At 34.6% G+C, this 15082-nt stretch overlaps 2 protein-coding genes across 3 annotated transcripts; one reads left to right on the top strand and one right to left on the bottom strand.

Moving 5' to 3' along the window:
* The first annotated feature begins 121 nt into the window (after positions 1–121).
* LOC119995101 (photosystem I reaction center subunit III, chloroplastic) lies at positions 122–1590 on the top strand. Of its 2 annotated transcripts, none has more exons than XM_038841494.1 (2): positions 122–1041; positions 1410–1590. In XM_038841494.1, the coding sequence occupies exon 1, from the start codon at positions 359–361 to the stop codon at positions 1031–1033; it is 675 nt and encodes a 224-aa protein (XP_038697422.1). In that variant the 5' UTR covers positions 122–358; the 3' UTR covers positions 1034–1041; positions 1410–1590. The 2 variants fall into 2 exon arrangements, with proteins under 2 accessions (XP_038697422.1, XP_038697413.1); XM_038841485.1 differs by having other exon boundaries at positions 129–1046.
* Positions 1591–2124: 534 nt separating this feature from the next.
* Positions 2125–4118, bottom strand: LOC119995113 (LOB domain-containing protein 4-like). The gene is made up of 2 exons (XM_038841504.1): positions 3697–4118; positions 2125–2725 (listed from the first exon to the last, which is right to left on the bottom strand). The coding sequence occupies exons 1-2, from the start codon at positions 3871–3873 to the stop codon at positions 2390–2392; spliced, it is 513 nt and encodes a 170-aa protein (XP_038697432.1). The 5' UTR covers positions 3874–4118; the 3' UTR covers positions 2125–2389.
* Positions 4119–15082: the final 10964 nt, after the last annotated feature.

Raw genomic sequence — 15082 nt, 5'->3', positions numbered from 1 at the left:
TCCCCACATGGTTTACAAATTACATAATTTACATTCACCTATCCAGGTAAATATAACATTGACATTTAAAAGTGGAGATAGATACCATATGAAAAATAGGTTCATGGAGAGCACACGAACACACTGGCCAATAATGTATCAAATCTCTTATCCAAAGGAAAGACTGGGATATCTAACACAAGTCTCAACCAATAACAACCCTCCAATTCAGCCTCTCTACTCCTTTCACCTTATCCTCCCTCTCCGCCATTAATCCTTCTTTTCCTGAATCTAAAACCATTCTCTCCTCCCTCATTCACTCTACTCTCCCTGTCTTCTCTCCTTCACACATCAGAAGAAGAAGAAGAAGAAGAGCAAGATGTCTCTAACAATTCCAACAAATCTCTCAAAACCCATATTGAAGCCCAAGATTTGTTCTCAATTGACCCCAAAATCAGCCAAACCCACCATCCTCTGCTCAGCCTCTCAATCCCCTGAGAAACCCACCACAGCAAACCCACTTCAGGCATTCTCTGCTGCTCTTGCCCTCTCCTCCGTCCTCCTCTCCGCTCCGCTCCCCGCGGTTGCAGAAATCTCCGGGCTCACGCCTTGCAAGGAGTCCAAGCAATTCGCCAAGCGTGAGAAGCAGGAGCTCAAAAAGCTGGAATCTTCATTAAAGCTTTATGCCCCAGATAGTGCACCGGCTCTGGCAATCAAAGCAACAATGGAGAAGACCTCGAAGAGGTTCGAGAACTATGGGAAGTATGGATTGCTATGTGGGTCTGATGGGTTGCCTCATTTGATTGTGAGCGGTGACCAGAGGCATTGGGGGGAGTTCATCACACCTGGAATATTGTTCCTTTACATTGCTGGGTGGATTGGATGGGTTGGGAGGAGTTACTTGATTGCTATTAGGGATGACAAGAAGCCAACCATGAAGGAGATAATCATTGATGTGCCTTTGGCTTCCAGGTTGATCTTCAGAGGGTTTTCATGGCCTATTGCTGCCTACAGAGAGTTGGTCAATGGTGAACTTATTGCCAAGGATGTCTAACTGCAAATGTAAGGTAAATTGGATTAATTGATTTCTACTTCAATATTCATATAAATCAAGTAACTGTGTCTAAATCTCAGTCTGCTTGGTCGTGGTAACTCTCAGCACAAGCGGGAGGCCGTGAGTTCAAGTCCATGGATATTTCTATTATTGTAATTTGTTAGATGGATCCTTACTTAGCACAGTGTGTGAATGACACCCTACACTATCTTTCCGTATTGGACCTCGGTCCAAATCTCAATTCGTCTATGAGATTGCAGGATCTTCCGTGTGATTTGGGGTTTACCGGGTAGTTAAACAACTAGGTGAATTCTACGTTACCCAAAAAAAAAGTAACTATGTTAATCGTTGTTGTTGTTATTGATTTTGGTGGCAGAGATGGGAAGGACTGGGGAGGCTGAGGATGGAAGAACAAGAGGTTTCAGTTGGTGGCAGGTGGAGGAGGTTGAGTGATGGAATATGCTTGTTTGTATTAAATTTGTGATATGTGTATGTATGTAGTGCTTGTGTTTTGACAATGCCCAAAAAAAAAAAAGACAGATTTATTTTGCATCTGATTTTGTTGTTCAAATTTTACCATATACATGTCAACTGTAAAAAACTGCAGTAATTTTGGAAGTCACTGAATGTGGTGGACATGTCATCCCCAAATTTAACTGATGTGGGATACGAATGTGTATCCCAACAAAATTACATGATCCAAAGATTCCAAACCAAGTACTAACATTTGGTAGGGGATTTGAGTCACTGAATGTGGTGGACATATCTAAACTCCCGTCGTCAATCCAGCCCACTTCACGTTGGCGATAGGCAAGAGCGGACAAAAGTCTATGTGGGGAGAATGATGCCGAAGACCATATAGGAGAGTTAACTTTATAAAATCTTTCATGATCTTTTGGCCCATGCAAAGAAATAATGTCGAAATTATTGAGCGTGGGAGTTGAAATTACGACAACTACATCTACAAAGAGTTACTGTTTACCACAATCAACTTTATCATTCCATCCAAAATTTATTTGTTCAATGTCATGTATTCGCCCCCACAACTAAGATTATTGCAACCATTGTTGAAGAAAAGTACTTCAAACGCGTATATAATTATAATCCACCATATATAAAGTTAACAAGTCATATTCACAACCTAGTTAAGGAGAAAAGAGGGAAAGACCCTTACAAACAAAAGTAGCTATATATATATATATATATAGTCTCCACCACCATCAGCACTACTGCTAATACCTTCATGTGGATGTATAATGATTAATGACCAAATCAAGTTTAATTCTTTTAACTTAGGTCAAAATGAACTAATCTAGATATATCATATATAGTAGGGCATGACTTTTTTCAAAAAAACTAGCATGACCACATTGAATCTTCCAAACTGGCTTGGTCCACCATGTCCATCTCAAAAATGGGCTTTCCCTGTGAACCCATGAGCCTGTACGGAGGCGACCCGCTATTACTTGGGCTAGCCAGGCCCACCCCATGGTGAGGGAAAGTTGCTGTCTGCCTCACCTTGAGATGCACCACCTCAGCTTGAGCCTGGGCCAGTTGGGTCTGGAGCACATCTACTTGTTGCTGTAGAGATGATATGGCCCCAACACACCCGTAGACCGGGTCACGGACCCTGGCGTTGGCTTCATACACCATGCTACTAACCGCGTCCCCTCGCTGATGGATCGGCAGTTCCTGCAAATTCCAGAACCGATTTTGGGATTTAGCTTAAGATATAAATCCGGTAGAGCCAAAGTCAGGGCCCATGGGCCTAAAGGCCATGCTCGTCATGCTTACATCATTTGATGCTGATATATTGGGGAATGAGGGGTAATTATTTAAAAAATACATGATTTTGAAATCGAACGGTGCGTATTTTGTATGAAAAATAAATTCATAAAAAAAGACATAACAAATATTGAATTGTTCTAAACCGTTGGATGTAGATTGTGTAATATATTATACTCTATGTTCAAAAATAAACAATTTTTTTTAAAATACCATTGAGAAATATATGTCTCATTGAAATCAAACATTGAACACACATGTCTAACCAAGCTGATTATCAATCGAGTCACCGCTTGTTAATCTCAAATAAACAATGTAACGGTACAAATGTTGCATACTTTAAATTTTTAAGTCATATGAGTGGGCCCACAGAAATAATAAAACGTTAAAATTGGAAGAAAATTGACATCTTCACTTAAAGATAATAAAGAAATAAAAATTCCAAAAGTTTGCATTAAAAATCAACCACTAACTTCTTGTCAAAAAGTGATATCTTATTGATCATGACGTGGAAATCCAAATTGAAAATGTTGACAAAGACCATTTGAATTCCATATATGAAAGTACTTAATGCATATATATGTAGTACCCCTTTGTTTCTTCCCACAAAGAATCTTGATTAGGTGACTGTAAATCAACTTCATAAGAACAATATATAGGGATGAGAATCCCTGCAGTAGAAGTCACTGCAATGACATCACAGATGTCCAATTTGTTTATCGATGTTTGATCTTATGATTCAGGTAAACAGATCGACGGAAACATCCGTGATTAAAACTGCAGTTTTTATGCAGTAGGGACCCTTAACCCGCAGTATATTACCTAAAACGCCAAGAGTAGTACTAAAGGTTTGCAGAGAGGAACTAAGAAGTAATTACCTGTAGCATCTTGTTGACATTGCTTGCCCCAAAGACCTTGTGAACATTGGCAAACTTGTGAGGCTCATCAGCTGGAAAATAAGGAGCAAATACACAATCTTGTGCACACCTCCTCCTTAGCAGCTTACATGCTGCACAAGGTGAGGCTGCACCTTGTTTCCTCCCACTCTCCTTCATCCTGCCACCTGTCCCCCCCTCTAGGGTACACCCACAGAACCCCCCTTAAACACTCTCTCCAGTTAGGTACAACTGACCCTTTAATTTTTGTTTGTTGGGTAGTTTGCCCTTGCTAGGAAAAGACAAAGGCCTGGATTGGTTATATTTGTAGGACAAAACACACAGAAAAGAAGAAGAGAATCACACAGCAAAAGTGGGTAAACAAGTGAAGGGATAGAGGGGGCAACAAGGTAGTGCAGGGGGTGATTATATATATAGAAATACACCCAAGAACCAAGAGAGGGTCAGTTTATTAAATAAAAATAAAAAAGAGTCCGTCAGTCAGTTAAATACTGTTATAGTAAAGACAATCTGGTGTGGATCCCACCCAAAAAGAGGCTCTCTTTAGATTTTCGGTCGACAAAAAATCATCTACCATGACATGACCCTCTTGTGGGGCCCCCCATCCATTTTTTTATTTTTCTTTTCTTTCTTTATTTTTACTATTTTTAATATTAGATTATTTTTTTACTGTATAAGAATAATAATGATGATTGTACCGAATACCCTCCCCCTAAAATCGTGACACACCGCACAAGATACCGAGGAGCTACCTTGGTTACCGACCGAGGAAGAGCCGATGGGCCCTTAGAGAAGAAAAAATGGTCGATGAGCCCACACGAGACATGGTAACCGAGAAGGAAGCATATTCCCTCCGATATAAAACAGAGCATAACACCTCGGATGTCCCCGGTCATTCAACACTACGCAAGGGAACCCTGGGTCTAGAAGGAGAGCAACTCCATTTTCGGAAAGGAATTAGGATGAGATTCACGCTTCTGCATAACTGTCTAAGAATCGGGGAAGGGGAGATCTAACTCTCCAGACTCATATAAAAGGGTACCTCCAACACCAGTTAAAGTATCTTAAACCCTGTACTCTTAATAGAAACTTGAGCAAGAGAGAGCGCTTCGAGCACTCCTTGATTGATAGCACATTGATTTGAGTGTCGAAAAGGTTTTCCCGAAAATACCTTGGGAGCCTCCTATAGCTAACGTTTTCTATTGTATAGGTAAATTGAAGAGTCACAAACTGAAGTTAGTCCTACCAACTGATACATAACCAGGACATATATAGTCTTGGATGTCAATAAACAATAATACTGAAAATGAAAATTTGTAAAGGCGTGATAAGTAATGATGGTTCGATCGGTGGGCCTTGTTCAAGTGATTTTGAACCGTATAAGAAAAAAAAATCCATATAAATTATTTTTTTAAGCGATGGAGGTGATTCGTCACAAGGTTTTGAAAACCGGAACGGTTATCGAATTAGAAAATTCTTTGATTCATGGTTCAATGGTTCATTGGGGTTCAAACTGGGTTCAATATAATACATTATTGTAAGTATTTATTTAGTATAAATAATAATGAAAAATATTTCATATATGATCATACTTACATTAATATAGACATACATCATTAATATGTCTCTATTTAAAAATTCACAATCATTCATAGGTTTTTTGAGTCTTCATATAACAAAAAATATAATATATAAAATAAATAAACAAGTAGTTATGAAAAAAAATACAAAGAAACATATAGCGAAAAAATAAAATGCATGTGAAAAAATATTTGAGTTATTAAATATATATTTATTATAATATATATAATAATAAAAAACTAAATTCCATGTGAAAAAATATTTAAGTTATTAAATATATATTTATTATAATATATATAATAAAAAAATGCACAAAAAATCTTTTATATCTGATTATAATGTGTAGGGATACTTTTCAAACAATATAATATATTAAATAAATAACTCATTTAAGGCATAAAATGTCTCACAACTTAGTGGTAAGACATTTAGTTTTATATGAGGAGGTCATTGGGATCAAACCTTGTTGAAAACTAGTTTTTCATCTTTACATATACACACCAAGTCGCACTGTCCGGTTCAATCGGGATCCATCCGGTTCGCACAAAAAATGACCGATTCAAAAAATCACTAGTTCTTATGTAGTCAACCGAATTTGTCCAGGCAGATTTTTAAAATCTTGAGATTCGAAACCTAATCACCAGGATGATACACACTATCTTTGCCACTCCAATTAGATATATATGTGCATGTAAAATACTCAACTGTCATCTTATACCATTTAATTAACATATCTCCCAATATACGAATTATACCATATTATAGCATAAAATAAAATAAAAATGTTTTTATTTTTGCTAAACAACACATGAGAACAGAAGACCAAATCGTGTATTACATTTTTCTCCCACAATTTTTTCCTTTTTACAAAAAGAAAAAGTATCTATTTGTTTGGGATCCAATGTATGTGATATATATAGTTATATACATACTAATATACATTAAGTGTGAACTTAGGAAATAAAAAGGAGGAGGAGTTGAAATTGGAATATAACCTTACCATCTGCTTTTTCTGTGTTCAATGCCAGGACTTTGAATCTGCCAATAGATTTGCAGACAAATAAGAAGATAATAAAATCACTACTTTAAAAAGTCCAAATTAGAGAATTTTTAATGTAGGTAGTTCAGCTGCTATTTGACATTAATAATGGATATGAATTTACATTGTGGATATATATATATATATATCTATATACACGTGCATATCATATGAGGGAATAGTCAATAGTGGGTTGATATAGTGATATCAAATATTCATACATTTAGAAGACTAGAAGGAATCAAGAAAAGGGACAATGGTCCCGAAGACTCGAAATCAAGGAATGAAATGGTGACATCGTCGTCCGTCGAAAACTCGAAATCGCCTATTGCTTGGGCAGCTGAGCTTAGGACTCTGTTAAATGTTTGTCGACATTGGAGAGGGAGAGAGATAGGCTGAGTGATTGAGGGGATTTGATGGGCTTGAGCTTAACAAATGACAAGATAAAATTAGGGTTTAAGACTTATAAGTGTTGTGTTGGGTCAAAGTTAGTTAGTGTGTTAGGTGAGAATTAATAGACTGGAGGCCTCATTTATTTTTGATTGGGGGCATTAGGGTCAATTTATCATAAACCTAATGTACTTAGTATTAAAATAAATTTTGACTGGGGGCACGAGCCCCCAGTGTTACAAGGCTGAGTCCGCCTCTATGCACATGCTCGCATGTGTAGTTAGGAGAAAAAGAGAAGAATAAGAAGAAGAGAGTATGCATAATTGCATATTGCTTTATATATATAGTTTGATTATTTGGAAGTACACACATTAGGAAAACCATTAACATTGACTTGTTAATATATATTCAACCAATTGATCCCAACATTCATCAATCTATCAAAATGCATATGGTTTCTTTATTGGAAAGAGTTTTGGATATAATTGGTTGCGTATTGATTTATGTATAATACTAATCTTGCTAATAAGTGTTGATGTATATTAAGAAAACAAAGAATATATGTTAATATAACCAGTTATATTATTCATTATCATATTTAACTTGTTAATTATAACCCGTCGTAAAAAAGTTTAAAGTCTCACATTAAATAATTGAGGAAGTAGATATCAATTAATAAGAGAGAATGCACTAATCAGTTATTGTTATAAACTTGGATATGGATCTAACCCATAGACATATGGAAGTAAGGAAAGAGGGGGAAGAATTCGAGTTGGCCTTTCAAGTGCAGATTCGAGATATTTGTGCCTTTATCCGTTACGGTAATAAATTTTGAATATATATTTTTTATTCTTTTTGTGGAAATTGGTAGTATTTTTAAACCACACACACATATATGTATCTCTCTTTTGTTGCATATCTTTTTAAATGGAATTCTTTGGACATTTTTTGTTTTGTTTTATATGTCAAGTACAATTTTCCTTGACTTTGATCGTTGAAAATAATTCAAAAAGGCTAAGGCAGCTTCAAGATTCTTGATTTTTCTGTGTAATTTTTGTATTATTAATTAAAGGATTAGTGCTTAATTAATTTATCTTCAACTTCTGCAGCTAAAAGACGAGAAGACAAAAAATATATAAGAGACAAACAAACATGCCCCTAGAGAAGTTGGGGCGGCACGTGCACGTGGCATAGTTAACGTGATCAAACCGTTAACTCTCTTCTCTAAAGTGGGGCCCTTGTGTCGTTGTTCATTGAATGAACGATCGCCGCATAGGACAAGTTCCTCGTTCTAAACCCCGTGGCCAAATCTGATTGGACAGTTTTATATGCACGAGAGGGAGACGTAACTTACTTTTTGGAATTGAAGGAAAAGAAAATTAATTATTAATTATGTACTTTATCATCCACGGATATTTCACGGGGAAAATCTTTTCACATCATGTGGGATTTTGCATGCCACCATCTTCGAACCACTTGAGTGATAATCTAATTGTTGAATCTTTATGAGGTTAAACTGAATGGATTCGAGAGATTTTGAGTTTGATTCTCACCCATAATAATATTTTTGTGGCTACGTATTAGACTTTGATCTAACCTACCTTATTGTTAGGTGAGCCGAATTTAAAAAGATTAGAGTTATTCCAGGTCCTTTTTGTAAGAATACGACATCGGTTGGGTGATGTCCAACCATGTGGTATATAAGTTTGCCCAAGTCCCTCGCACACATTAGAGGTCTTTTCCATAATTAAGTGAGTTGGATCTTGACCCATTTGCTAGCTTGAGAGAAACAAAGTGGTGCGGATTCAATATATCCACGGAAACCGAACAATCTAAAACGAACAATATTTATGATGTGATTGAGGCACGGGATTTTCAACATTGTTCTCTCTATTTTCAGGGGCCGCATGTGTTTGTGCTTTGTATGTAACTAGTCTCTAGTCATGTCATGTGTGCAAATAAGACAAAAAATCCAATTAATTCTTCATGTTTAGAATCTCATCACATGTGCAAGCTATTCTAGTCGCTTTAGAGATAATCAACTCTCTCGCCGGCAATATACGTATAGATTATTGAGTAAATATTATTTAGTGGTTCTGGAACAACACATCATACATACGTTGATGTGGTACATCAAAATAAATATGACAACGTCACCTCATATGCAGTTGGGGCATTTTTAAAATTTCAAAAGTAAACTATCTACCTTCACCCTCAACTACACATGCATTGTAATCAATCGTACATTCGTGAATTGGCACAATTATATTTGTTCTGGTATATCACATCAGCATATAACATGGTGTGCCAAGACTATTGAATAATTCATCATAAATTATTTAATTAAACAACACATTTTATTGTCAGTATGCTTATAGATTAAGCACAAAATCATGATATATACACACAAATTCTTCTTATACTTATACATTGCGTAAAGAGAGGAAAATTGAAAAGGATTCTTATGATTAAAGAAGCTCATAATGAGGTTCTCGATCCATGACATTTGATCTTTATAGTTGATCGATATATGGACACACTATAATTATATTTTTGAGGCAACTTGTGTGGTCCATTCTTAGTTGGTCAATGAATATTATATGCTTCAAAGAGACACTTATTATAGCTATATCCACTAACCCATAAATAACCTATATATATATATACACACATATTGATATAAAGTGTTTGCAGTTGAAATTTTTAATCGAGAATTACATCATACAAGTTTGATTTTTTAACATCCGATATGGGTTTAAATTCGAGCCCCATACCCATAAACATAGAAATTTCTCACAAGACGACATGATAAGTTGAGAAAAATACAACACGTGAACACAAGGGTATCAAACTAATATATAACTTTCATCCAATTAATTTCAAATGTCTTGAATTAAAATCCAAAGGTCCCCTACCACCCACTATCCTACAAATGTATCCCTTTTGTGTCCAAACCAGAGACATCGGAATTTCCATTGGTAGGTAAATTAGGTGAAGCAATCATATTTCGCAAAGAAAAACATGTTTCTCTCAAACATGTTTCTCTCAAACATGTTTCATGCACTAATTAGCTAGTAGTCAAAATAGTGGAAACCAACGCCATTGTTGTTTCACATAATGTTATTGGATAGTGTAGTAAGGGGTCAACCCCTCACACTCATCGGACATGCTTTCGACCGTTAATCTGGTAGTTTCTTTCGGTTGGTATGGAAAAGGAGGGAAGTGTTTAAAAATGTCGTAGAAATTACAAAAAGCATGAAATTCAAAAGCATTAATAGGGGGCCCCAACATGGAAGAATTTTTTTTCCAACACTTGTATTCCTCCTTAGATTGGAAAATAGACCCAAGTAATAGCTTTTATTTTGACAAAAAAGTAAAAGAAAGGAAAATGAAAGGGTAAATGAGTCTCAATGAAGGTTTGAGAATGCATGTCCAGACTTCGGATTGTCATAACAGTCCGCACCATGATAGTGATAGGTAAGATTAGGCTGAAGCTTATGCGGTTGAAAATGAAACTCCTGACCTCTCTCCTAAAGTGGACTGAAAGCTAGCTCACGAGACCAAGAAAAACCTTAGGGAAATACTCTCAGTTGGTTCAAACTTCCAATCTTAACGATATGCATATGCTTTTTAAGTTCAGAGATATAATAGAGTGAGCTATTGTTTCGTGATTGTGTCATTAATTAATAGATTTATATATAAATACTAAAATAAAAAAAAATTCTATTGTGGGTTTTCATTTTAAAAAAGTAGGAAGAGGATGTTTGCCAAGGAGAAAAAGCCAACGTAGGTGTGCCAAAAAGTCATACATAAAAGATAAGAGGTCATGATTCTTCTTGCAACCACATCTTTGTCAATGGTCTTAAAGAATATCAGCATGCAGTGTTTGTATGTATTGTTAGGTAAAAGAGAGAATGACGACCATCTTGAAGCCTCCAACTTGATTTTATTTATTGAGAAATTAATTAACTTTATCGATTTTCCATTGGAAGTTTGACGAAATTAAAGCTCTCATATCGCTGTCTCTAATCCCAATATCCCTATATCCAATAAAGAACATGGTTAGCCACATATATCACATCTACATATCTATAACTTTTTCATACTAGGAAGAATTATTAGTGAGTTAAATGGGTTGAACCACTCGGGTGATAGTTTAAAGATAAATTTATTCGGGTCAAATCATATGGAACTCAAATTATACCCAAGAAAACACTCCACAAAGCAAGATAAACGAGAAAAATTGACTAAAAGGATCAGATCGGACAGAAATTTATTTTTGATAGATAAGATGTATCTTTTATAGTAAAAGTTTTTCAAATTTTAATCACCTAAAATTTGTGCCAAAATCAAATTAGGTCTTAATTAATTCTGGTTTGTACGATCATCATTTTGGAGTCGCACTTGGATTCGTTTATCCTAACCAAGAAAATTATGTATACCGAACTATTTTTGGTAACTAGTACACCAAGTTTTGTTCTATACATGCATGTTAATTCTATAATATATATTGCACCAATATATATATATATATATATATATATAACTAGTACACCAAGTATGAAAGTTTGACGAAATTGAAGCTCTCATATCACTGTCTCTAATCCCAATATTCCTATATCCAATAAAGAGCATGATTAGCCACATATATCACATCTATATGTATTACTTTTCATACTAGGAAGTATCATTGTTTAGTGAGTTACGTGAATTTAAGCATTGGGTGGTATCCTTGTGGACAATTAGGGTCAAATTTTATGAACTGGTATGAGTACGATTACCATTGAGAGTAATATCTTCGTGGCCACGCGTTGAATTTTGACTCAACTTATCATGGCTCAAAGTGAAAAATTTATGTGTTTGTAGGCTTGATAAGCCTGAGTTTAAATCTATATTGGATGTTCAAAGGGTAAAATTATATGATGTTGTTATCCGTTAAAAAATATTTAAGAGGTTTGACTTAGCTATGTAAGTAATTCTTTTTATGGTTTGGTGACTTTGAATGAAACCTTCTCCATTTTTTAGTTTCACTCTTGATAGATAAGTTTTATATATTTATAGTAGAAGTTTTTCAATTTTCTTCTACTAAAATTTGTGTCAAAACAAAATTAAGTCTTATTAATTATGGTATATATATATATAGCTTAATTATGTGTGTTTGACAGTGATATTTAGTCCTAACTCTAACTCTAACTATACCGAAATTACAGCAAGTCGAGATCGATCAGCATACATTTTTCTCAAACAGTTGCAACTTGGGAGGTCTTGGGAGTAATGCCCTTATGGTCACATATTAATTTTGATCAGATGAAAAATTTTTGTGCGTACAAGCTTGACAACATGAGTTTAGACCAATATCGAATGTCTAAAGGTAAATTTATATTGTGTGATTTTCGATTAATAAAAAAGAAAAAGCAAAGATACTAAGATGAATTAATAGGATAAACATAGACCAAAAGTACCATATCTTCACATTTATGTTCTTGTTTTAAGGAATCACTTTTTTTTAAAAAAAAACATTAAATTGTACGATAATGTATTAACAGAAATACTTTCTTAATTACTATATATTCTCTCCAAGCTTTCCAAGTTCTCCCTTTGGATTAGTACTTTTTTTTTTGATGGGACCCTTTTGGATTATTACTAAAAGCTATATATACATACATACATATATATATGATCTTTTATTTGTTTTGTTGGATATTCTGAGCCATATATAACTTGAGTCATAATGACGTCAGCCTCCCACTATTTACAAAAAATATTTTTTTGACTATGCCTTTTTAGTTAAAAATAAAAAATTATCATCATATTTTAGCTTGTCTGTTTGATTTAACCACGGCTCTTATGACGGCATGTTAGGTATGGTTTTGTTCAATCATAGCCAAAAAAAATTGACGAAATTTTACAAATTAATTACTTTTTGTCTTCTTTTTTAACGGAAAGGGGATTCAAAGTTTCAAACTCTGATCACTAGAACGATATACGCCATTCTTACCACTCTAATTAGTAACTTAAATGCTTTATGTGAACTTAGAAAAGAATTGTAATGATTTGACGGCAATGGTTTTAGTGGTAAATTAAAATCAACATCAAGTTTCAAGTTCCGATGGTTAATTTTCATCATTGGTCTCGTAAATTAATCAACCCAAAAGCTAATGTTAAATAAATTAATATTTACCTTGTGTTAAACAAACATTTCTTTATGCTATATATGTATATACTTTATTTGAATCGGTTGAATTGGTAAGTAATTAGTAAAATTGTGGTTGAAGTGAAGCAATGATGGTAAATCAAAAAGTAAAAGATTCATATAAGGTAATATTTGATTTGGAGGGGTTTTTTCTAGTTTTTTTTTTTGTGTAATGATACACAAGACCGTGTAATAACCCGCAACACATGTGTACTCGATAAACACATAATAATTATATGTATAAATTTGATAGGAATTGAATCCACAATCTCGAAAAAGAGAAGGATCTCTCCTAAACACGACCAGTTTGTTATTGGAATCATACAATTATAGTTTAAAGTTTTAGAATAATAAAGAAATTTAAAAAGAAGAAGTGAATGGTCACTAATTCATGGAATGCATAGTGATGACTAAAAGAATTTAATATAATAATATGATCATCAAATAAGATTAACTAAAAAAAGAGAGATTTATCATTCAAGGAGACAAAGCAAAAGTTTGTGTTGATATGTTCCCGCCATTTTCGATAAGGATATCATGAGTGGGGTGTCTGTATATATATATATTGATTACTTTACACCACAACAATATTTTGTTCCGATCATGAAGTAATTAACTGAAAAACATAAAATAATTATGTACTTCACAAAATAATGTACGTATATAAATAGTGGCGGATCCAGAAATTCTAGTCATCGAGGACATACACATTAAAAGTCCAGTACATTAGAGCCTAATACATTAGTACATTGAAGGCCAAGTAATGGAGGCCTGATAGTTTTGGCCGGGGGCTGTACATAATTTTACTGGGAGGTTGAGCCCCAGTGAAATAACACTGAATCCGCCACTCTTAAGAAAATACAATAATTTATCAACCCTACAAATATAACTTTATTTCTCAAAAAAAATGTGAGTGAAACATTGTCATCCAAGATCTTCTCTTGATCATTACAAATGAAAGATCCTGCCTGGAGCTTCACATGAACAACAAGATCATAGAAATTGATGTGATGACATTGACCTTTAAAGCTCTTATTAACACAAAGTCATTAATTAGGCCCATAATAATTATAATTAACTATGTTTTTTCAAACTTTTTTGTAGACATCTCATGGGTCATGACAGATATAATTTCAATTAACTAGAAGGTAATTAATTAATATAATAAATAATGAGTGAGAGTGAGTGGCTTGTTGCTTAAGCAAATCTTTTAGGTCCAATAAACTAACCCCATTATCTACTAATTAAATGTGATTATTCATACTCTTTAACCGACATTGTGTAGTATAATCTTAATAAGTTATAGATTGGATAAGATTTTGTTGTATAGCTTGTGCATACATTATACGCTTTAATATCATTGTCAATGTATAGTCTTAAGTTATCCAATAAAAACAGACTTTCATGCATCAAATATAACTAGTTGTGTACCTTTTGGTGTGGTGCACGTGCACTACCATTAAACTATATATGCCCTAACAAAAATTGATAATACCAAAATAACCTCCATTAAAATCTCGACACATGGCACACAAAATCATATTCCCACCAATCTAAAAAAAAAGTCTCCTCGTCTACGTACCAAGGTGGAACTGAGGAGATCCATTGAGAAAGAGGCATCCGAAGAAGCATGCATTAGGCACACTATCCGAGGAGAAAGTATCTTGACAACACCAATGTGTCCTCTCGATGTAATACCAAGCATACCGGCCTCCTCAGTAACCCACGATGACCAAACGTCATGAGGAAATCAAGAGTTCAAAGGAGACCGACTCAATTAATTAAGAAAAAGAATCAGGATGAGATTCACCTTCCTATAAATCCGCCTCCTAAGATCAGGGAGAGAAGATCTACCATAACTAGAACTCAGCTAACTCATAAAAAATGGGACCCCAGTCAATTTTTGTACTACTACATTATATTAGTTATTTGATCGAGAGAACTCCGAACCGAACACTCATGTTTGTTAGTTAATAACTTGAGCGTCGGAGAGGTCACCCAAGTACACCCTCGGATCACTCTTAACTTACATATTCTCTTTTTCATATAATCCTCATCAAGGTCGAATATAACTTCTAACGTCAGTCCTATCGCATAATACGTCATAAGACTTGAGAGCGAAATTTGAAGGTCATAAAGACAATGTGGAGTAGTAAAAGACCATG

This window comes from Tripterygium wilfordii, chromosome 1, assembly GCF_013401445.1.
Source record: "Tripterygium wilfordii isolate XIE 37 chromosome 1, ASM1340144v1, whole genome shotgun sequence".
Classification (NCBI taxonomy): Eukaryota; Viridiplantae; Streptophyta; class Magnoliopsida; order Celastrales; family Celastraceae; genus Tripterygium; species Tripterygium wilfordii.
Note: the sequence above shows the minus strand (reverse complement) of the source record. Positions and strands in the feature narration are given on the sequence as shown.